The sequence below is a fragment of the Sorex fumeus genome, unplaced genomic scaffold (assembly GCF_029834395.1).
Source record: "Sorex fumeus unplaced genomic scaffold, SorFum_2.1 ptg000054l, whole genome shotgun sequence".
Taxonomy (NCBI): Eukaryota; Metazoa; Chordata; class Mammalia; order Eulipotyphla; family Soricidae; genus Sorex; species Sorex fumeus.
Genome location: NW_026606111.1, coordinates 858614 through 882596, shown reverse-complemented (window position 1 = coordinate 882596; position 23983 = coordinate 858614). Strand labels below are relative to the sequence as shown.

Below are 23983 nucleotides of genomic sequence, written 5' to 3'. Positions count from 1 at the left end.
CCCGGACCAGGGTGATGGTGGTGACCTGCCGCCTGGCCACGGTTCAGGACTCTGGACAGCAGTAAGAACTGGTTTGTGTTTTTGGTTGGGGGCCACACCAGCTTGTGCTCAGGGGACCACATGGGCGCTGGGGACCTGGGTTAGCATGACAAGGCAGGCGTCCCGCCCTGGCTGTCCTGTTGCTCCGGCCGGTATTTACTTCTGGGCACGATTCAGTAAGTGGGTGCATGTGGGGAGCCCCAGCCCGCTCAGTGCTAATGCACACCCCTCCCCCGCCCAGCCTGTCCCCAGAGTCACTGCGCTGTCCAGCAGCTGAGGACAGCTGAGCACCCGTCACACCCCTATCCCGCGGGCCTTGGGGGGCAGAGTGGGGACAGCCAGAGGGTCTCGGGAACAGTCCCCGTGTACCTGCCGCCCCCGCGAGCCCCCAACAGAACCAACCTTGGACCCAAGAGCACAATCACCTCCCTCACCCTCCGCCTCAACACCTGCACACAGACAAGGAAATAGAGGCACAGCGGGGGCGTGGTGTGGCCCCTGGGGGGTCCCCCAGAGCTCCGCAGCCCTGGCTCTCCCTGCCAGCCAGAGGGGCCGGGCCAACCGCGCCTGCCACCCAGGTCGTGTGCCCCCCTCCCGGCGAATTGTGTCGGGGTGGGGACACTGGGTGTCCACTCTCTCATCTCAAGGATGGGACAAAACCGTGTGGGCCTGACCCCACCCACAGCGCTGGGCTATGTCCCAGCAGCCTCACGGTTGGGGCCAGAGAGGCCCCGACCTCCCGGTCAGCGGCTGGCAAGGCCCCAGGGCAGTCCTCGGGGTACGAATGACGTGCCCCCTCCACCCACCTTCCGGGGGACCCACATCTCCCACTCCCGTCTTACACTCAGCATCCTTCATGCGGAGCCATCCCGGCCGGTGCACAGAACCCAATGGCCGCCACCTCCACTCCCTGAGCCCAAGGTCCTCCTCCCGAACCCCTCAGGGCATGTCCGCCGCCCCCAACCAAGCACCAGGGCATCTGATGGAGACTCAACCTCAATGGCTGGACACACTTCCCGGGAAATCTGTGGAAGCAGATCACCCGGCCACCGGGTCCTACAGATCACCTGGCCACTGCAGGGCATGAACACATGACCACAGGCATGTGCACCACACACACACACACAAGCAGACACACACAGGCACATGCATGCACATATATCCACAGGCATACACATAATGCAGGCTCACATATTCACAGACACACACACACACACATAAGTGAACATAGGCAAATGCACACACACACACATCCACAGGCACACAGGCACACACAGGAACACAGGCACACACGCACACAGACACACACATCCACAGGCACACAGTGAATCTAGGTGCACACACACAAGTGAACACAGGCACATGCACACACAGACACACATCCACAGGCACACACGTGAACACAGGCACATGTGCATATGCACGCACACACACACACACGCACAAGGGAACATATGCAAATACACAGACACCCACAGTCACACACAATGAATACAGGCAATACACACACATCCAGAGGCACACACATCAACACAGGCATTGCACACACAGACACACACACACCCAGAGGCCCACACGGGAACACAGGCACACGCACATAGGCAGGCACACCCCCCAGCCTCCCTGTCTGCACTGCCCAACAGCCACTCGTCAGCCTCCTCAGTCCTCGTGGCTGCCAACTCCGGCATCTGTCATTGCGGTGCCCTCCCCCCTCCCCAGAGCCAGAGCAGAGCCCCCCGGTGCTGCACATTCACGATGGGGTCTTAGCTCCCGGGCATAATAAGGTCACTGTCCCAAACCAGGCCAGCCCGCCCCGAGGACCAGAGCAGCCCCCGCGAGCATCCGGGGCCGGGTTCAATCCTGGGTGCCCCACCTGCACAGGCAGGACACTGGTACCCCACTGTGTGTGCTGGGTGCCCCCAATCCAACAAACACAAACTGGGGCAAGTCGGAGGCCCCAGGGTGGCCAAGTGAACCCCTGGCCGAGGGGGGCCATTCCGAGGGTAGCTTCAAGGAAGGAGGTCATGGCGGCACATGGCACGCTGTCCCTCAGAGGGACCGAGGGATGGCAGTGACCGAGCCCAGCCCGGGCGCAAGGACACTCCCTGCAATGAGAAAGGGCCAGCCTCCGCCAGCCCAGACAGCCGCCCCTCTGGAGATGCTCGGCCTGGACCATGCAGCTCCCCTGAGTCAGAACCAACGCTCGGGGGCTGGTCAGCTGAGGGACAGCCACACGGCCGGCGGCCTGACCTCTCCCACAGGGAGACGGATCCATGCGAGAGGAAAGGGCTCCCTCGCCCCACTTCCTGCTCCTCCCCGCCTCCTCCACCTCGGGTTCCCTCCAAGGCTGCCACTCTGCAGAGCTGTCACGAGGCTGGTCCCTCTGCACTGACCGGAAGTGCCAAGAGCCCCCAGCACGGATCCTTCAGCTCAAAGCTGGCCTACAAGTCAACACAAGAGGGGCTGCAGAGCACCCCAAGAAAACAGCTGTAGAAACTAGCTGACCCTTGGCTGAGAGCGCTTGGAGTGGAAAGCACGATGCAGACCTCCGGACACCCCATGGGGACCCCGGCACTGCAAAACAGTTGGGGAGAAGCCCTGATTCCCAGGGAGCCCCGCAATTAATCAGGGGAGCAGACTAAACCCCGCCCCACCCCCGCAACCTGCCGCCCCCCCACCTCCTCCTTAGGAGTATCTGGGTGGGCTCCCTAAAGGCGAGCTCGGACATTCCCCCCAGTCCCAGAGAGGAGACCCTAGCTCTCTGGCAGGGGGTCAACTCACAGAGCAATGACCCTAACTTGGTCGATTAATTCCAAAGCACAATTGTTTTCAATCTTCATTTAAAATTGGCCTTCGTTAATCTGGATTTAATGACATAGGAAATGGAAAGTCCCTTAATAAAATAAGTTTATGAATATTTATCATCCCCCCTTTACCTGAAAATTGAATAATTCATCAATTAACTTTACTATTAATTATTTAATGCAAAATTAATAAACCTCAAAACCCTTACGTACGCCCGCAAACCCTCTGGCACTGGGTAAGGAAATCAAGCAACAGGAAACAGCGACCCTGGGTGGTCCCAAGCCCCGAAGATGGGACACGGGGGTCAAGGCTGGGACTGTGGCATGGGAGGGGGCTCATGGCTGGGAATGGGGGGCTCACGGCTGGGACTGCGTGCCCGTGTTACACATGGAGTGCTCGAGGGTTACACGGGTTGCGCGTGTCAGGGCTGTGATTTCTCAGAGAGGGGACGGGCCTCGGAGCTGTGACCATGCCACTGCATGAGTCTCTGCCCCCCCCCAGGAGTCCCACACCTCAGGCTGCTGGACCCTCCAGGGGTGAGTGCATAGCACAAGCCCCAGGGCCTAGGTGCTGGCAACTGTGGGGTGCCCAGCACAAAGCCCCCCTTTCCCCTGGGGCAGCCAGGTCCACTCAGCGCAGGGCTCAGGGGCCGCATGTCCTGAGACCCAGTGGCCACCTGCAGAGCCTCCCATGGCCTCCAGGTTCCTGCCAGGGATGTGTCTGCAGGCCCCGGTGTCCACCCACACGCCTGGCCAGTGCCCGGGCACAGGCCCCTCCCCACCCTGCCCAGCCGCCCGCACCCCAAGCCGTGACGCCCTCCCCCCTCAGCCAGCGCCTTCTCCAGGCTCTGTCCCTCGGTGTCCCCAACCTCCACAGCACAGGGTCAGAGGTCACTGTCCAATGCCAACACCTGGATGCCGGCCTGCGGGGACCATCAGGGCTGCAGGTTAAGAGCCAGGCTATGCTTACACCCAGCCACTTACGCACCCGTGTGCACTCACACACACATGCACGTGCAGGTCCGAACACATACATGCCTTCACGTGTGTACACTCACATGTGTGTCTCCATGCTTACATGTATGTCTGCCCACATGCATGCTCACACGCCTGCCCATTCCCACACGCAACTCCCACACCTGTGCACACACACACACACGTACCTTTATCCTCACACACGTGCGCTCACACAAACACACATACACAAGCATCACACACTTCGGCGTACCGGCATGCATGCGCGTGCACACACGTGTGTGCACGTCTCTGCGAGCCTGCATGTCTCGGGCGTCTGTGCACGCCTCGACACCCCTTCCGAAGCAAAGGCTCTGGTGGGAAGCGGAGGCGCGCGGTGGGGGGGGCGGGGAGCCTCGGGAGGCGCCTCGCTGCCGTGGGGTTTGTTTGGCAATCTGTGAGCCCGTAATAAAGGGCTGCGGGGAAATCTAAGAATAGCGGAGACAGCGACACCTCCCCACTCAGCCCGCACCCCCGGCTGACGGGGACTCACTCGTTACGCAGGGAATTATCAGGGCACCCAGCGACTATTCCGAGACGGAGCTTCCCGGCTCCGCCTTCCCCGCCGCCAACAGCCTGTTTGCTCACAGGACCCCGGGGGACACAGGCGCCAACAGGGCCCAGGACACCAATCACGGGAACACAGATGCCAGTGGGGCTGTGCATGGATCTGGCGGGACACAGACACCTGCAGGGCCATGGCACAGAGCCTGGCCCATGGTGGTGCCCCAGCCCGAGAGCGGGTGAGCCGCCTGGAACTCACTGGCGGGCACAGTCCCTGGACACGCAGGGCAGGGAGATGCCCACGGCCCTCGCGGACGCAATGGCAGGAGCGGTTGAGCTCAGCAAGACCACCGCCGGCTGCCCTGCTCCGGAACGCCAGTCAGGGAACCCGAGGGGACAGTCAGGGCCCAGCAGCTCCTGACAGGGTCACCCCTCACTGGGACTGGGCGGGGAGTGGACTTCGGATACACAGAGGGACAGACCGGGACACATGGTAGATGCTGCCGCCTGTGGTGCTCCTGGCATGTTCCGTGGCCCCAGGACCTGCGGATGGCATCCCAGAGAGGCCGGGCCAGGCTGCTGGCGGGACAGCAGGAAGGGTCAGCCCAGGGGCCACACAGATCAGCCCGGGGCACAGGGCCTCAGGGGCATACTGGGCAACCCTCACACACAGCGGACACCTCACAGACTCCCCCCCACACACCCCTCACACAGTGTGCATGCACACACACGCACACACGCACCCTCAGTGTGCACACACATGCACACACCCCACAGTGTGCACGCCCATTCACACACTCAGAAGCTTACACAGCGTGAGCCCTCACACACACCCTTACACAGGCACACACACCCCCACATGCTTACACACTGTGAATCCTCACACATGCTCACATACACACTCCCTTGCACCATTGTACGTGAACCCTCACGCAGTCATGCACACACATACACACTTATGTGCAAACTCACATACTCCTGCACACACACAGACACACAAGCGCACACAATATACTCACAAATTCATGCACACACAGAGACTCACACATTCACGTGCACATACACACACACACACACACACACACACACCCGCTGCCCCATTTGTGCTGCACTCACTCCCCTCTCTCAGTCTCCATCCCTGCACACACACCCTGACCCAGTGGCCCCCTACACTGTGTCCCCGTGCTCTGCCGCGTCTCCCACACGTGCTCCCAGTAACCCTCCTGTGCACTCACCCTTGCACACAGTCCTCGCACACTGCACTCTGCGCCATGTCCTTGCACACGCTTCCCTGCTGCATTCAGGCACACGCATCTTGTATACATCTTTGCATCATTGCACTCTGTGCGCTCACACAAGCATCCTGTAGGCGCCATCTCTGCACGCTGCATCCTTGCATGCTGGGCCCTTGCTCACTGTGTCCCTTGCACGCTGCATCCTTGCACACGCATCTTTGCACGCTGCATGCATGCATACCGTGCTCTTGCACACTGGGTCCTTGCTCGCTGTGTGCTGGCACGTGCACCCTTGCATGCTGCATCCTCGTACATGCATCCCTGCGCGCTTCATCCTTGCACACTGCATGCTGGCACACGCATCCCTGCACGCTGTGCCCTTGAGTGCAAGGACAGCCCATCTTGGCAACAGGGTTTCTTGGGCCCTGAACAATTACTTAGAATTCTCAGAACTGCAGCAAGAGGCCGTAATCCCCAAGACAGGGAGCCGGGCCTCACGGTGAATCTGGAAGTGAAGCAGGACAGGACCAGATGCTCCTCGCCTCGGAGTCAGGCCCAAGGCCAAGGTACTGCGCAACAGCCAGCAGACTGACCCCTTGGCCCTGCAGACAGGCAGGATGAGCGGTGGGGACGCTGCTGGTCCCGGGGGAGGGCAGGGGCCTCCAGAGGGTGGAGCAGTGAAGCACCGAAATCCTCTGACACTGTTGGCCCCCAACACAGGACACCAACGACACGATTAGGAAGATCCAAAAGCAAGAGTGAAGGTCCCCGGAGGGGGCGAGCAGGGCTGGGGGGCGGAGGGGGGTCTGGGCAGCCGCCCCCGCGCCCTCCCTTCAGCAGGCCACGGCCCCGATTCCAGACACGGAGCCGGAATCTAGGGCAGCCCGTGGCCCCCGAGGCAGGGACTCCCCAGCGCTGCCGGGCGCCAGACACTTCCCGGGAACCAGGTCACAGCCATCTCCTCCCAACAGCAACAGCGCCCCAGGGCCGGGCCAGGCACCCCACGAGCCTGTGCACCGCGCTCGGCTCTCCAGAGGGCTGAGGGGGTTTATTCGGTCAAGGCTTTCCTCGGCCAGGAAGCAGATGCTGAAGGGACCTAATGTGACACCTCATTATGCCCACGGGTCACGATGCCCACACAGCACAGCGCAGAGGGGACCGCGGGCCACTGCTGACCCAGCTTCTCCTCCTACAGCACCGGGCACACACACACAGTGACACACATACCCCAGCACGCATAACGCACATGCGCAAACACATACCAGCACAAAACACACACTCATGCTATCCCAGCAACACACACACGCATGCACACCAGCAAACACACACACAAACACAAATATACACCAGCACATATACACACACAAACACATATACCAACACAAATACACACTCACGCCTAGCACAACAACACACATAAATGCATGCACACCAGCAAACATACACATGCAAACACACATACACCGGCACATATACACACAAAAACACATACACCAGCACAAATACACACTCATACAAGCACACCAACACACACCTGCAAACATATACACAAGCAAACACACATGCACCAGTACATGTACACGTGCACGCAAACATGCACCCACACATATACACACAACAGAACAAATCCACATGCAAACACACATACACCAGCACAAGTACACACTCGTGCAAGCACATCAACACATATACACGCCCACAACATACACATGCAAACACACATGCGCCAGTATATGTACACACACAAACACATACACCAGCACAAATACACACTCATGCTACTACAGCAACACACATACACACATGCACACCAGCAAACAGACATACACCAACACATATACACACACAAACACATACATCAGCACAAATACACACTCATACAAGCACACCAACACACACACCTGCAAACATATACACATGCAAACATACATACACCAGCACAAGTACACACTTGTGCAAGCGCATCAACACACAGACACACCCACAAACATACACGTGCAAACACACATGCGCCAGCACAGTACACACACAACTACATACACCATTTCAAATAAACATGCAAACACATACACCAGCACATATATAAACATACATTCACACATAAACACAGGCACAAACATGCACACAGACACATACAGGCATGTGTGATCATACATTCACATACGCCTGCATGATTCTGAGCACACATGCACACATATGCATGTGCATGACGTACACACAGACACGTAGGCACATGCACACTTGAACACAGGCCTAAGCACACCCGTACCACATGACACCGACATTGGCACACGCATGCGCACACACACGCATACGCATAAGCGCAGACACATGGACCATCTCTGTCTTCCTGGACACACGCGAGGCTTGAGAAGGCTGGAGTGAGGGTCCTGCGGGAAGGTGTTGGCCTCGCACCAGCCGCCCCAGGGTCAGTTCCCACAACCCCAGAGCGTCCCCTGAGTCTGCCAGGAGTGATTCCTGAGTGCAAAACCAGGAGTCAGCCCTGAGCAGTGCCAGGCGTGGCCCAAAAACAAACAAAACAAGCAAACAGGCTTGAGAATTTGCTGCGGCACTTTGCCGTTATGATAGAATACACGTAACGTGGAATCGGTAACATGGAATATACGTAACATGGAATATACGTAACATGGATTGACCGCGTCCAAGCGCTCCCTCCAGCAGCCCACGTCTGTCCAATGTTGTGAAACCTCCCCCAGCTCCAGAATCTCTTCGTTCCCCACCCCCACCCCGGGAGCAGACAGTGGTCTGACTCGCCTGCTCCCGCCGCCTGGGCCCGCGGCTTCTCTGCTTTTGGATCAGAAGGGCCTTCGCGTTCCATATAGGGAAGTGCTATCCCTGGACCTCAGCTCCCGTGGCAAGGTGCCAGCTGCCCCCTCTAATCAATTAATCAGATAATTAACAGCATTTTCCAGCCTCTTCGCCTCTTCAGGAGCTTCCTGGGGAGCAAGCGCCTCCCGCCCCACCGGGTGAGGCAGTGCCCGGCTTCCCAGACTCCCAGACAGGGCATCTCCGGTGCTAGCAGAGGCGGCAGCCCTGGGCACCGCTGCTCCTGCCCTCTGGTCGCCCCACCCCCGGGGACCGGCGGGCTGAGTCCAGGCAGGGGAACAGGCACCCAGGGGGAGAGATGAAGGTTGGGGAGGAGGGAGCGGGAGCACACTCGGCTTCGTGCACGGACACGGACCGGCCCCTGCACTCTCAGCCGCCAGCTGCAGCCCTGCTGCTCGGGGTGCAGAGACGAAGAACTCGGACCCGAACCTAAGATAGGGCCATGGGGACACTCAAATGCCAGCGCACACAGGCACTCTGCAATCAGGGAGGGCAGGCCCTGGGATACCGCTGGAAGGGGGCACAGGGCGGGGGCAGGGAACCGCCCTGCAAAGGGGGTGGGCAGACAGCGGAGATGGCTACACCCGTCCCCTCCGCGGGTCCCCGGACCCCAGCTCCTCTGCCTGGTCCAGCTCCCCTCGCCCCCTTGGGCAAGGACCCCCGCATTGTTCTAGGCTTGGGGGCCACCCAGACGGACCAGGCCCCACACCCTCTGCGTGGGCAGTGCGACGTCAGGCTGCTGCAGGAGGAGCTGGGAGAAGATTCCAGAACAGCAGGAGTTCCTCCTTCCAGGCTCTCTTGGTCACCTGGTGCTCCCGGGGGCAGGGGTGGGGGGGGGGGGGGAGTCTGTGGTGAGATTATGATGGTTCCGAGCATGAGACCCGCGCCCTGTGAGCTGCCCGAAGGGTGAGTTTTCATGCTGCTATCGCCACATGGGTCCAGGCTGCACACAACAGAATACGGGCCTCGGGGTGGGTCATGGCCCCTCCATCAGCAGGGCGTTGGGGGGGAGGCGGTCAGCTCTGGGAGCACAGCTGGGCAGAGTGGGCGGGAAGCCTCCCAGGACCTCCCCCCTCGGACTCAGGGCACACTCTGGGGAGTGGGGGTGGTCTCTCTCCTCACACCAGGCCACCCACAGGCCCCAGAGAGACGCCACGGCAGCCCCAAGGGCACTTCTGTATGGGAACTGATTACAACAATTAATTTCCCGGGGATTCCTCCACACCAACAATGGATCATTTGATTGGGAAGCTCTATAAATGTCAGCGGGGCGATTCGCTTTTATTAATCTCCTAAAATGCAATTAGCAGGGGGCAGCAGTGCCGGCCCAAGGCTGTGCGGGCGCTCGGCCCCAGTCCGAGTGCGGGAAATCCCATTTGCAGGGCACGGGTGGTCCCCAGTCCCCTACAAGCCCCCCACCTCTGGGAGAGCCCCAGTAGAGATCATTCCCCTGGACCCTGCCCTCCCTGGGAGGGGGGCACACAGCGGGGTCCCAATCCCCTCAGGAGAGGTTCCGCTTCCTGCCCAAGGCCCGCCAGCACCTGGCACAGGCCCAGAGGCCCACTGGAGTCGCAGGCTTCAGGCACCTGGGAACTCCTCAGAGATGAGGAACACGCATGTGCCCCCGTGTGCAGACCCCCGCGGCAGGCCAAGCCTGGTTCTCTCATGTGGCCTGAGCCGTGAGGACCGGCTGTCGTCCCCTGCTCCACTGCGCACGCACAGACTTCGGGGCCGAGCTGAGAGCTGCAGCCCCTCTGTGGGATGAGGGGGTGGGGCAGGGTCTCCAAACCCAGCCCTGACAGCGCTCCCACCCCCAGGGGGCGGTTCTTTCAGCAGATGGGGACACCCCCCTCCCCCCCCCCCCCCCCCCCGTGCTCCCTCGACAGCAAGACACGCTTGTTTTCACCAGGATTCAAGGAATGGCTTGCACGGGGCTGGAGTGATAGCACAGTGGGTAAGGCATTTGCCTTGCACGCGGCCGACCTGGGTTCGATTCCCAGCATCCCATATGGTCCCTGAGCACCGCCAGGAGTAATTCCTGAGTGCAGAGCCAGGAGTGACCCCTGAGTATCACTGGGTGTGACCCAAAGAGCAAAGGAAAAAAAGGAGCACCGGGGCTGAAAGGCCTGGGGCCAGCTCAGGGCCAGGGGTGGCCCAGTGGGGGTGGGGCAGTGGGACCAAGGGTCTCACACTCCTGGGGGACCAGACGCCCCAAGCCAGCCAGGCCCAGAGTCAGGGCTCCGGGTGAGGCTCTGGGTAGGGTGTGGGACTTTAACAGCCCCCACCCCCAGAAGCCTCGAGGAAGAGCCCCCCAAGACCGGAGCATGGCTGTGGGCCGGCCATGGCCACTGCACTGGCCTCTCACTGGCCACTCCCCGCTCCGCCGTGCCCACATGCTGGCAGAGGCCTGAGCTGGCCATTCTCCCTGATTTCGGGCAGTGGATGGTGTTCATGAGAGCCAGTGAGCATGCGTAGGAGGCCTCGACCCACAGAGACGCATGTGGGCGATTCCCATGTGGACGTTGTCCCCTGGATCACGCCCATGTGGATGATGCCCGTGAGGACGGTGTCGCATGGATCACACCCACGGGGGCGCTGCCCACATTGGTGATGCCACACGGACGGCACCAGCACGATGTGGCCCACACCAGTAATGACCATGAGGGATGGTGCCCACGTGAACGTGCCCAGGAGGTGGCGCCCACCAGACCACCCTGGTTCTCCCCTGGCGTCTCCATGCAGACTCAAAACACACTGAGCCAAACCCATGGCCACCTGTGGCCAGGAGCCCGGGGCTGCCAGCCCAGCCACAGCTCCCTCCTGGCACCGCGGGCAACTGTGAGCCAGTGCTCGGAGGAAAGGGGACCCCAACACAGGCCGGCAGGAGAGAACCCTGACAGGGTAAGGGGCCCTGACGGGGTGAGGGAGCACTGTCAGGGTGAGGGAGCACTGAGGGAGTGAGGGAGCACTGATGAGGTGAGGGAACACTTTTGGGGTGAAGGAGCACTGTCGGGTGAGGGAACACTGGGGGTGAGGAAGCACTGATGTGGTGAGGGAGCATTGTCAGAATGTGGGGCTCTGATGGGGTGAGGGAGCACTGAGAGGGTGACAGAGCACTAACGGGGTGCAAGAGCACTAAGGGGGTGAGGGAGCACTAACGGGATGAGGGAGCACTGATGGGATAAAGGAGCACTGATGGGGTGAGGGAGCACTAACAGGGTGAGGAAGCACTGAGGGGTGAGGGAGCACTGAGGGGGTGAGAGGCCCTGACGGGGTGAGGGGACCCCGAAAAGAGGGGCCCCGACAGGATGAGGCATCCCTGTGGGGGTGTGGAGGCCTAACGGGCCCCGGCGGGGTGAGGGGGCCCTGACAGGGTGGGGGTCAAGTGCTCTGTGGAGAGTCCTGGGCAGGGCTGGGCCAGACTGAGCCCCCAGCCAGGCACGCTGGATGAGCACCCTTTCCAGTTGCCCCATCAGGCTCTGCTGCTGGACACCGGCCAGGCCTCCCGGGCCCAGGGACGGGTCCGAGTCCTGCCCAGAGCTCAGCCCGGCTCCTGCCCACAGCCTAAAGCATGCCCGGAGAAGGGACCCCCCCCCCCCCGCCAGGCGGCAGAACCTGTCAGTTGACTTCACGAGATGCGACTTCTAGTTATTTCAGTGTGCAGCAAGGAACAGAAACCTGGAAACCTGAGTATCAGCAGAGACCTGGGACCACCGGGGGTTAGGGTGGGCGGTCTGGGAAGGAAGGACAGAGGGAGCCGACCCCACGCGGTGCGCAGACCCGGCCCGCCTGTCCTGGGCCGGCACAAGCTGACCCCGCTTCTGGCCTGAAGGAACCAGCATCTCCACAGGCCTGCCTGGGGTGGAGGGAGGGGGGCGAGCACAAGACACTCCCCACCCCTCCCCTGCCCAAGCTGCAGACTGGGCCGAGCCCCAACCCCACCCTGAGCATGTCCCCTGAGCACCGCCAGGAGCACCCTCGGCACAGCGTCCCACTGCAGGAGGCCCCAGACCCGAAAAGTAGAATAAAACCCTAGCCCCGCGTGAGCACGGTCGGCCAAGCCCCCTCCAAGCGGGGAGGGATCCTCCATCTGTAGGGGCGAGGGCTGGTGTGGAACGAGACTGGGGGACAGGGGACAGGCACTGGCCTTGCACGCAGCCGGCTCTGGGCTGACGCCCAGCCCTGTCCGGGGTCCCCTGAGCACCACCAGGTGTGACCCAAGCACAGAGTCCAGAGGAGCCTCTCAAGTGCCACCAGTGTGGCCCAAACACCAAGCAAACAAGTAAAAACGGAGTCAACGGAGCCCTCGGAGGTGAGGCCCCACGCCTCACCTGACAACATGACTCTGGGAGACACCACTTCCCCGAGTCACACCCAGGTCGCTCAGGCTACTGAGGTCGCCCAGGGAGACCCCGAGGTCATGAGCCTGGAGGCCTCCAGGGAAGCATCGGCCGATCCAGGCCACGGGCACAGACCAAGCACCGGGCAGACGCCTTACCTGGTCTTAGGGGACGTGGTCAGCCATTCTTCGTGTTTCTCGAAGGTGATTAAATAAGCCGCGATTTCCTGAAACAGAAGAACAAAAGGATTGTGAGCCACGAGGAGCTCCCAGGGTGGTCGGGACGTCAGAACATGGGGGAGTCCCAGCCCCCCGCGGCCAGCAGGGAAGCCCGAGTGGGACAGGGCTCCTCAGCACTCAGGGGCCGGCCCCGCGCCCACCATGCCCCTCACCCAGCTCTGGGGCAGGCCTGAGAGAGTGGAAAACCGACAGCCTCTGGGGCATAGGCGCTGACAACCCCCTCTGTCACTAGCCACAGCTAGTGGTCACAGCAATAAGGAAGAAGAAGACCCTCACCCTGAGCTCCACCTGTCAGCCCCATCACACAGGAAACAGGAAACCTTCGCTCAGGGAGGGGGAGGGGCAGGGAGAGGGAGGGTGAGGGGAGGGAAAGAGGGGAGGAGGGAGAGGGAAGGGGAGGAGGGGGAAAGGAGAAGGGGAGAGGAGGAGGGGAAGTGAGGAGGGGAAGGGAGGAGGGGAGGGGAGGAGGGGAGGGAAAGAGGGGAGGAGGGGGAGGGGAGGGGAGGAGGGAAAGAGGGGAAGAGGGAGAGGGGAGGGGAGGAGGGGGAGGGGAGGAGAGGAGGGAGAGGGAAAGGGAGGAGGGGGAGGGGAGGGGAAGGGGGGAGGGGAAGAGGGGGGGAGGAGGGGAGGGGAGAGGAGGGGGGAGGGAAGGGGAGGGAGGGGAGGAGGGGAGGGAGGAGGGAAGGAGAGAGACAAGGAAGGGGGAGGGGAGGGAAGAGAAGGAAGGGGAGGAGAGGGAAGGGAAAGGGAGGGAGAGGAAGAAGATGGCAGGGGGGAGGTGGAGCAGGGAGGGAAGGGGGGCTGCACCCCGAGACCCCGCCTGCTAGCACCCCATTCCGAGGGTTGCCTGAGCGCAGTTGCCGTCACGCGTCAGGTGAGGCCGGAGGGACGCGGACCCCGAAGGTGAATGAAATATTGATAAAGGCAGCGGCATCACGGGGCTGCTGAGTTATTAATTCCTCCCACAGAAGCCGGCAGGTGACACCCCCATAAGTCACCGCTCAGCTCCGAGGCATGACACGGCCCATTACTCCCCTCTCCGACCGGATCCAGCCTGGCAGCTCCCCTGAATCGCGAGGAACGGAGAAATGCGGTCCCCCTCTCCACCCACAGCGGGGCCCGGGGCCTGGCAGGGTGGGGGTGGGGGGGACCCAGGCGCTGACCCTCTGACCTTGGACCCCCTACAAGGTCAGTGGCCACAACAGCCCACATGGAGTTGGGCTCAGACCTTGAGGGCACACTGGGGCCCGCATCATCCTGGCACCTGCTCCCCATGCCCAGGTTCCCATGGCCAGGCAGCCAGTGGCCACCAGAGTGCTGGGCCGGCAGTGGCCAGGGTACCCAGAACCAGAACCAGAGCTCAGTGCCAGGCCACCGCCCTTCCCCCACCTGCCGGCTTCTACTTCCCTTCCAGGATGCCCCAACCCTGCCTGCCCCCTCCGGGCATACTGGGGGACCCACCCGCCTGCCCCCAGCGGGCTTGCTCCCCAAGACCACGTGCTCCCGGGGGCAGGGAGAGCCCCCACCTGTCCACACAGGGACACAGAGAACGCCCAGGAGGGCAGGAGGTGGGCAACATGTGGCCAGACGTGCCCCTGAGCACTGTGTGTGGGCAGGTGCGGGCAGCTCAGAGCATCAGAGGACACGAAAAGACAGCTGAGGGCACCAGGGGGCAGCTGACTCTGTGTGTGTGTGTGTGTGTGTGTGTGTGTGTGTGTGTGTGTGTGTGTGATTAGCCATCCAGAAACCCATACCAGAATTCACAATTAAACACTTAATGGAAGGGGCTGGGGGAGGGGTGTGGGTTTCAGAGCCGAGGGCAGGAAAGGGAACACGGGGAGAGCCGTCCCATAGGCAGAGTGACCCCACATGGGCGGAGTGTCCCATCAAGGCTGAGTATCCCCACCACAGATAAGAGTGTTCCCACCACTGGAGGAGTAAACCCATCACCGGTGGGGTATCCCCCTTCACAGGCAGAGTATCCCATCACAGGTAGAGTATCCCACCACAGGCGGAGTATCCGACGACAGACCGGGTATCCCCACCACAGATAAGAGAATCCCTACCAGAGATAAGAGTATTCCCACCACTGCAGGAGTAAACCCATCACCAGTGGGGTATCCCCATCACAGGCAGAGTATCCCCACCAAGGTGGAGTAACCATCACAGGTAGCGCATCCCCACTGCGGGCAGATTGTCCCTCTGTGGAGTACCTTCACCACAAGCAGAGTATCCCACCTCACAGTGGAGAGGCCCCGCCACTGGCGGCGTGTCCCTCTGCAGGGAGATTTTCGCCATCACGGAGAGTATCCCCACCATCGTGCCATGACCCCCCCAAGGCCACTCCCTACTCCCCACTGGCCCCCTACTGCCCACCCCTCCCGGCAGGTACAAGGCCCCTCAGCAAATGCTCTGCCTGATTCTGGGACCCTCCGTTAGAGTGATCCGGCAAGTCCCTCATCTGCGGGGCTTTTCTGGACCCCCAGGAAGCAGTGAGCCAGAGACAAGGAGGGAGCCCCTCCCAGCACAAGGCCCCCCACTCAGCGCCCTCCAGGAAGCAGGAAGGGCCACGGCTGTACCCGGACCCGCTCGCGCCCCCCCCCCAGGGTCACCAGGCCCCCTCCTGGGGGACACCCTTACTCGGGGAAACACTAACTCCCTCAGAGGTAAGACCCCCAACCCCATGGCACCCCCCTCCGCCCCAGAGGAAGAGAGCTGAAAAGACACAGCAGGAAACTGAGTCACGGGCAGGAAGACTGGCCCCAGGGGCCCCACGTGGGCCGAGCCCCGCAAGGACTCACAGTCCCAGCCCAGGTGACATGAATCCCCTCCCCCTCCTGCCCTGCAGGGACAGTCCAGCCTGGACACTCCTGGACGCTCAGGACACTAAAGACCCCAGAGCCATGTCAGTAGTGGATGGCACAGTGTCCATGCACAGGTCATCTTCCTGCCTCCAAAGGGAAGAGACGTCCCTGCTGCCCCAGGACACCAAGGAAGGCCAGCGAGAGGCCACACAGGTGCAGGGGTGGTCGGGTGGGTGTGTCCATGGGGACACCACATGCACTGGCCATCCAGGGATTGGCGGGGCTCACAAATGGACGTCCATGGATTGGAGCATCATGCCGTGGGTGTCCATGGGGGAGCACCGTGCAGCGGACATCATGGACGGGGAGGTGGCATCATGCAGGGACAGTCCCCAGGGGCCCAGAAGGTGATGGTGACTAGGGTGGGCAGAGGCTCCCGGGCTGGGGGTATGGAGAGAGGCAGGAAGGGGTGCGGCTACCGCCCAGGGCTCCAGAGAAACGATGTGCCCTGTGCCCGGCGCCCCCAGACCCAGCTCCCACCCATCAGTCTCTGCCACCAGGGACCACAGCTGCCTTGAGTGCCAACCGAAGCAAAACACGATAGAAGCCACTTGGGGGGTCTCTGGAGGGAGAGAAGATGTTCACGGAGCAGCTAGCCCATTTCCTTTGCCCCCCACTCGGCTCCCAACCCTCGGCCTGTGGGTACTCAGGGCACAGGCGACTATTCTTCTAGCTGCCTCTCCAGCTCGGGCATGAGAACAGCCCAAGCAGAGACCCGGGGGCAGGGCAGTGCTCACAGCTGACCTCAGGAACAGCAATGAGGCCTCTGCCGCCAGACCCACTGGACTCACCCATTGGCGGGCGAGAGGACAGGCCACAGGGCCGTGGACCCTGTCCATGGGGACAGGGGCAGGCGGCGCCCACCTTCAGCTCTCGGTCCAGGTGGCTCGGGAGTGACCACACCAGCACTTAGCGGGCATCGTCCAGAGACACCGGCTGGGCTGGGTGACCTGGGCAGAGAACAAGGCCACCACTGGCCTGTGCACCCTGGGGACCAGGGCTGCCGCGTCAGGGACACGTTTGGCTCCTTCCTCCTGGGCCTAAGCAGCAGGAATATGTTTTCTGCCTAATCTCAGATTTCACTCGGGCATGCACATGTGCGCGTTCACACACACACACATGTACACACATATACACACATGCACACACATATACACATGTACACATACACACATACACACAGTATACACATATACACACATGTACACACAGGTATACACATGTACACACATACACACATACACACACGTACACACATACACACACGTATACACATATACACACGTACACACACACGTATACACATACACACATACAACAGGTATACACATGTACACACATATACACGTACACACACGTACACACATACACACACGTATACGCATATACACACGTATACACATGCACACACATATACACATGTACACACATACACACATGTACACACCGGTTTGCACAGATACACATGCACATACATACACACGTATACACATACACACACGCACACACGCACACACATGTACACACGCATGCACACATGTACACACATGTATACACTCACACGCGCACACACACCTGAGGGCACACACACATGCACACACAAATACACACACATGAACGCACACACGTCTTTTGTGAGTTCTGCACTGGGTTTTCTCCACGAGGCTGAGCTAAGCCCCTCCAAGCAGCTGCCCCGGCAGTTGCAGAGCCACAAAATGCAATTCTATTACTCCCCGACGAGAAGTAAAAACATCTTGTTTCCAATGCCCTCGGTTTTAAGGCCCATACTCATGTCCTCTGGGCTGGCACCAGTGTGGTGCCCTGCTGGGTGGTTTGTCAGTCTGTCTGACCATCATCTTGATGCCCGTCTTTCCCAGAAGCCCCCGCGGACGGCACTGCGTGGCACCAATGGTCCTGACGCCCATCAGCAAATCACCATCCCCAACCCCAGGGCACTGACCTGTGCCCAAGCGTGACCAGGGTCCTCCCTTCTGTCCCTTGTGCTCCCCAGCGCACCCCCGTAGCCCAGCCAGAGATGCTGGATGCGGCATTCTGGGCCCCACCCACACGTCAAAACCAGCCCCGTGCCGTGGTATGGCCGAGAGACTGGCCACGGGGGTGTCCTCAGGGGGACACAGCAGCTTCCCCGGGAGTCACAGGCGGCGGTGTGGGCCAGACTGGGAGGACTCTGAGATAGACAGTGCACAGCTATCTCGGGCAGGGTCCTCGAGCCACTGGCTGTTATTTCTACGTGGGATCACCACAGTGCATCCCGAGAGAGACAGTCAAGGGGTGCTCCAGCACCTCCTCACCCGCCATGGGCTCCGCCCTTGCTGGCCCAGGGCCGGGGACCGGAGGCCACATGCAGTGGGGCAGGACACAGGCCTGGCACCTGTCAGGAGGGGCAGGGAGCACTGGGCTGAGCTCTGTGGGGTGCATGAGAGCAAGCAGGAGTGCCTGGGAGGGGGGAAGGGAAGTGCAGGGTGCCAGGGCAGAGCAGGAGCCGGAGCGAGTGTCCTCGAGACCTGCAGGGGCAGCAGAACCCAAAGTTGGGGCGGGGAGACCCCCACCCAGACAGAAGCCCTGCAGCATGGAATAAAGAGGGATTTTCATCAGGTACACTAAAGACGAGGTTAGCAAAACCCTCCACAACATTGAAGCAAGAGGCATCTTTAAGGGTGACACACCATTGGCCAAGCAAGTGGAAACAGATTAACAAATGGGACGACCTTAAACTAAGAAGCAGCGCTGTTCTCCGTTGTTCATTGATTTGCTCCAGCGGGCACCAGTAATGTCTCACAACAAATTATGAGACTTGTTGTTCCTGTTTTTGGCATATTGAATACGTCACGGGGAGCTCGCCAGGCTTTGCCGTGCAGGCAAAATACTCTCGGTAGCTTGCCGGGTTCTCCGAGAGGGGCAGAGGAATCGAACCCGGGATGGAGAGGTGGGCTTTGTGCAAGGCAAATGCCCTACTGCTGTGCTATCGCTCTAGCCCTCAAAAGATAGAGTGTCCAGAACACAAAGACAGTCTACAGAATGGGAAAGGATATTCACCCAACACCCATCTGATGGGCTACAACAGCGGGTAGGGCGTTTGCCTTGCACGCAGCCAGCCCAGGTTCGATTCCTCCGTCCCTCTCGGAGAGCCCAGCAAGCTACCGAGAGTATCCCGCCTGCACGGCAAAGCCTGGCAAGCTCCCCTTGGCGTACTGGATATGCCAAAAATAGTAACAAGTCTCATAATGGAGATGCCTGCTCGAGCAAATCGATGAACAACGGGAGGACAGTGCTACAGTGCTACCCACCTGATAAGGGATTGATATCAAGGATTTACAAGGCACTGGTTGAACTCCACAAAAAGAAAACATCCAACCCCATTAGAAAATGGGGCGATGAAATGAACAGAAACTTTCTCAAAGAAATCCAAATGGCCAAAAGGCACATGAAAAAAATGCTCCTCATCACTAATCATCAGGGAGAAGCAGATCAAAACCACAATGAGATATCATCTCACACCACAGAGACTGGCACACATCCAAAAGAACAAAAGCAACCGGTGCTGGCGCGGATGTGGAGAGAAAGGGACCCTCCTTCACTTCCGGTGGGAATGCCGACTGGTTCAGCCCTTTCGGAAAACAGTATGGAAGATTCTCAACAAATTAGAACTTGAGCTCCCATTTGACCCAGCAATACCACTCCTGGGAATATATCCCAGAGATGCAAACAAGTATAGTAGAAATGTCATCTGCACTTATAAGTTCATTGCAGCACTGTTTACAATAGCCAGAACCTGAAAAAAAAACCTGAGTGCCTGAGAACAGATGACTGGTTTAAGAAACTTTGGTACATCTACACAATGGAATACTATGCAGCTGTTAGAAAAGAGGAAGTCATGAAATTTGCATATAGGTGGATCAACATGGAAAGCATCATGTTAAGTGAAATGAGTCAGAAAGAGAGAGACAGACATAGAAAGATTGCACCCATTTGTGGAATATAAAGTAACAGAATGGAAGACTAACACCCAAGAGCAGTAGAGATAAGTACCAGGAGGATTACTCCACAGTTTAGAAGCTGGCCTTGCATGCTGGGAGAAAAGGTGGCTCCAGTAGAGAAGGGACCACCAAGTAAAGGGTGCTAGAAGGGCCCGCTCAGGATGGGAGATGCAGGCTGAAAGGAGACTACAGACCGAGCACGATGGCCACTTAATACCTCTACTGCAAACCACAACACCCAAAAGGAGAGAGAGAGAGAGAGAGCAAAAGGGAATGCCCTTCTGCAGAGGCGAGGTGGAGTGATAGGGGATGGGGTGGAGGTGGTGGGAGGGATGCTGGGACCATTGGTGGTGGAGAATGGGCACTGGTGGAGGGATGGGCACTCGATCATTGTATGACTGAGGCGCAAGCACGAAAGTTTGTAAGTCTGTAACTGTACATCATGGTGATTCACTAATAAAAAATTCCAATAAATAAATAAAAACAAACACTGTCCTCCCGTTGTTCATCAATTTGTTTGAGCGGGCCCAGTAATGTCTCCATTTTGAGACTTTTTGTCATTGTGTTTGGCATACTGAATACGTCACAGGGAGCTTGCCAGGCATGCAGGGGATATACTCTCAGTAGCTTGCCGGGCTCTCCGAGAAGGGCAGAGGAATCAAACCCGGCTTGGCTGGGCTGGCTGCGTGCAAGGCAAACGCCCTACCGCTGTGCTGTCGCTCCAGCTCAATAAATAAATAAAGAGGGATTTTTTATTATTATTATTATTATTAATTATTATTATTGAGACCATGTGGGCAGGAAACGGCGGGCTGGGGTGAGGCATAGGGGGACAGGCCAGGCCGAGTCCCCCATGCCCGAAGTGTGCTCGCGGGGAGCCAAGACCAGGCCTGTCTGAAAGACCGAGAGAAGAGGCGCGGACTTGGGGCCTGGCTGGGCGGGGAGTCCCCTATGCAAGCCCCCCGGCCGACTGGCCACTCCCGGTGCCTAACTTTGGGGTGCCCTGTCTGATGTCTCAGTGTTGGGATTGGCTGGACCCTGAGCCCTCGGGGAGAGAGATCAGAGCATAGAGCATCAACGGGCCTATCGAGCCCTCGCCGTTGGCCCAGGGACACGGGCCCCCCCTTCATTCTAGTACGTATCTGCCACGTGGGCCCCCTCATTCATGGTTGGTCACCCGTGACTCAGTGACAGGGGCTCTGCCTGGCCCCACCCCCGGCACCTGTCTGTGCTCCAAGAACTCGTGCCGCAGCCCTGCCCCTCTACTCTCCTCTTGCACCCCTACTCAGGACCTCTCCCATCTGAGGGGCACAGCCCAGGAGCTCACCTTGGGACCCCTGTTGCTCTGAGTCCACCTTGGGGAAATATCACTGTCCGTGACCTTGGCAGGGACAAGAAAATTTCCTCGCTGACCTGCTGACACTGGCCGGTGGCCCATTCCCCTCCCCAAACCCATCTCCCCCGCCCAGAGGGCAGCGTGTGGCGTGGGGTGCTTCCCTGGGACCTGGGGTCTGGAGACACCTCTGGGTGGAAATCGGGTTTCCCGGGCCCGCAGGCTTGGGAGGGGCCCCGTCTCCCCGCACCCCTGCATATGCCCGTCTCTGCTACCACTGGGGCAGCTCTGCTCTGCCCCAGCCACTCAGGGAACCTCGATGGGCACCTTGTTCCCGGAGAGGTCAGCAATCACTGGGCCAAGGACATACCAGTCCCCCGCCACCGGGGGTTCCTGCTGACTCAGAAAGGGCCTGCCAACCGCGGATGCTGAAAGGATGTCGAGTATATCCCTTATATCCCTCAGTACTTTCTTTTTTTTCTTTTTTTTTTTTTGCTTTTTTGGGGGTTCCACCCAGTGATACTACACTTGATCTTAGCCAAAAGGCCAAGAAGCAAGGTTGAATTTCCCTCTCCACCCCGAGCAGAGCCCCGACAGCTGAAGACTTCCAGGACCCAGCCAAAGCCATGCTGAGACCACTCTCCACATGCTTGGATGAGAAACCGGCAGAGGAACCCAGGTATGTGGGACCCGGGGCTGAGATCTCCAAGCCTGCTCAGTTCGGGACTGGTCCTCCTCCACCCAGCTCCCCCACTTCCAGTAACTAGACAGTTACACCCACCAACTGCCGTGTAACCCCATCAAAGGTCATCCAGAGACTATAAAACCAAGCTTCCGGAAGCACGCAGCCACAAATGCGGCCTCTTATTCTCTAGTTCTCACTCTCAGAGAACCCGGCAGGCTACTGAGAGTATCATACCCGCCTATAAGCCTGACTGGGAACACCTGTAAAGGTGATGAGAGGCTGCCCCAAAAGCCTCCATCCATCTCGGAGAGCCTGGCAAGCTACCGAGAATATCCCACCTGCATGGCAGAGACTGACAAGCTGCCCGTGGCATCCTCGATATGTCAAATACAGTAACAATGAATGGTCCTCATTCCCCTGACACTGAAGGAGCCCCCAATATGTCATCGGGCTACACTTGCACTTGACAGGGATGAATGGAGACATTATTGGGCCTACTCAAGCACCCAGTGATGCTCAGGAGTTGCTCCTGGCTCTACACTCGGGAACTACTCCTGATGGTGCTCGGGGGACCCTATGAGATGTCAGGGATTAAACTCAGATCAGTTGCATGCAAGGCAAACGCCCTCTCCGCTGTGCTATCGCTCCAGCCCATCCCTGAGTCCTTTCAACACTCAGTTGCTGTCCAAAGCGATCAGCTATTGCAGTCATACCAGACTAAACTAACACTGTAGCACTGTCCTCCTGCTGTTCATCGATTTGCTCGAGAGGGCACCAGTAACGTCTCACAACAAATTATGAGACTTGTTGTTACTGTTTTGGGCATGTTGAATACGTCACAGGGAGCTTGCCAGGCTTTGCCGTGCGGGCGAGATACTTTTGGTAGCTTGCCAGCTCTCCAAGAGGGGCAGAGGAATTGAACCCGGGTCTGCCATGTTGGCCGCGTGCAAGGCAAACACCTTACCCACTGTGCTATCGCTCCAGACTAAACTAAGCTATCTAAACTACCCTCCATGCGTGTGCGTACGCGCGCACACACACACACACACACACACACACACAAACACACGTGCGCGTGCGCTTGTGGTAATTTCCAACTGCTGACCAGTTGTCCTGGTCCCTGTTTCCCTGGCCTTGGACATTAGTCTCATACCATTTTCACTCTCCCACAAGTGACTGCAGTCACTTCGTATCTGTCCCTCTCCATCTGATTAATTTCACTCAGCATGATACTCTCCATGTCCACCCATTTATAGGCAAATGCCATGACCTCATTTTTCCTAACAGCTGTGTAGTATTCCACTATGTAGATGTACCACAGTTTCTTTATCCAGTCATCTGTTCTCAGGCACTCGGGTTGTTTCCAGATTCCGGCTACTATGCAAACCCTTAATGACCAAAATGGGAGAGAGAGAGAGAGAGAGAGAAAGAGAGAGAGAGGTGCCTGCCATAGAGGCAGGCTGGGGGGAGGGGGAGTTGGGTGGGTGGGAGGGAAACTGGGGACATTGGTGCTGGGAAATGGACACTGGTGGAGGGACGGGTGTTGGAACATTGTAGGACTGAAACCCAATATGAACAACTTTGTAATAGTCTGTCTCACAGAGGTTCAATAATAATAATAATAATATTAATAATAATAATAATAGGCTGCCTCAACATGTTTTCTCAAATACCAGAAATGGGAGGGAGACGAATAACTGAGCTCCACTTCACTGCCCTTCTCCCCTCTCCCCTGCACAGACATGCAGACTACCAACCCCCTTGCCTCTCCCCTGCACGGCACACAGACTACCAACCCCTCGCCTCTCCGTGGCATAAAACACGAACCACCACCCCCCTCGCCTCTTCCCTGCACGGCACACAGTACCAACCCACTCACCACTCCCCTGCACAGGACACCGACTACTAACCCCCTTGCCTCTCCCCTGCCTGGCACAGACCACCACCCCCCTCGCCTCTCCCCTGCATGGCCCACAGTACCAGCCCCCTCGCCTCTCCCCTGCCTGGCACACAGACTGCTGATCTGACAGATTCGGTTCGGGAATTAGAAGCGCCCGGACAAGCACGGACTGTCAGAGCCC

At 59.0% G+C, this 23983-nt stretch overlaps 1 protein-coding gene across 7 annotated transcripts in view; it reads right to left on the bottom strand.

The window, feature by feature from the left end:
• The window catches only part of CAMTA1 (calmodulin binding transcription activator 1), a 544421-nt gene that overhangs the window by 351735 nt on the left and 168703 nt on the right, over nucleotides 1-23983 (bottom strand). For all 7 annotated transcript variants that reach the window (XM_056125179.1, XM_056125175.1, XM_056125178.1 and 4 more), the window contains one exon: nucleotides 12942-13009. In XM_056125179.1, coding sequence (XP_055981154.1) covers nucleotides 12942-13009 — 68 coding nt within the window. The remainder of the gene's footprint in view (nucleotides 1-12941; nucleotides 13010-23983) is intronic.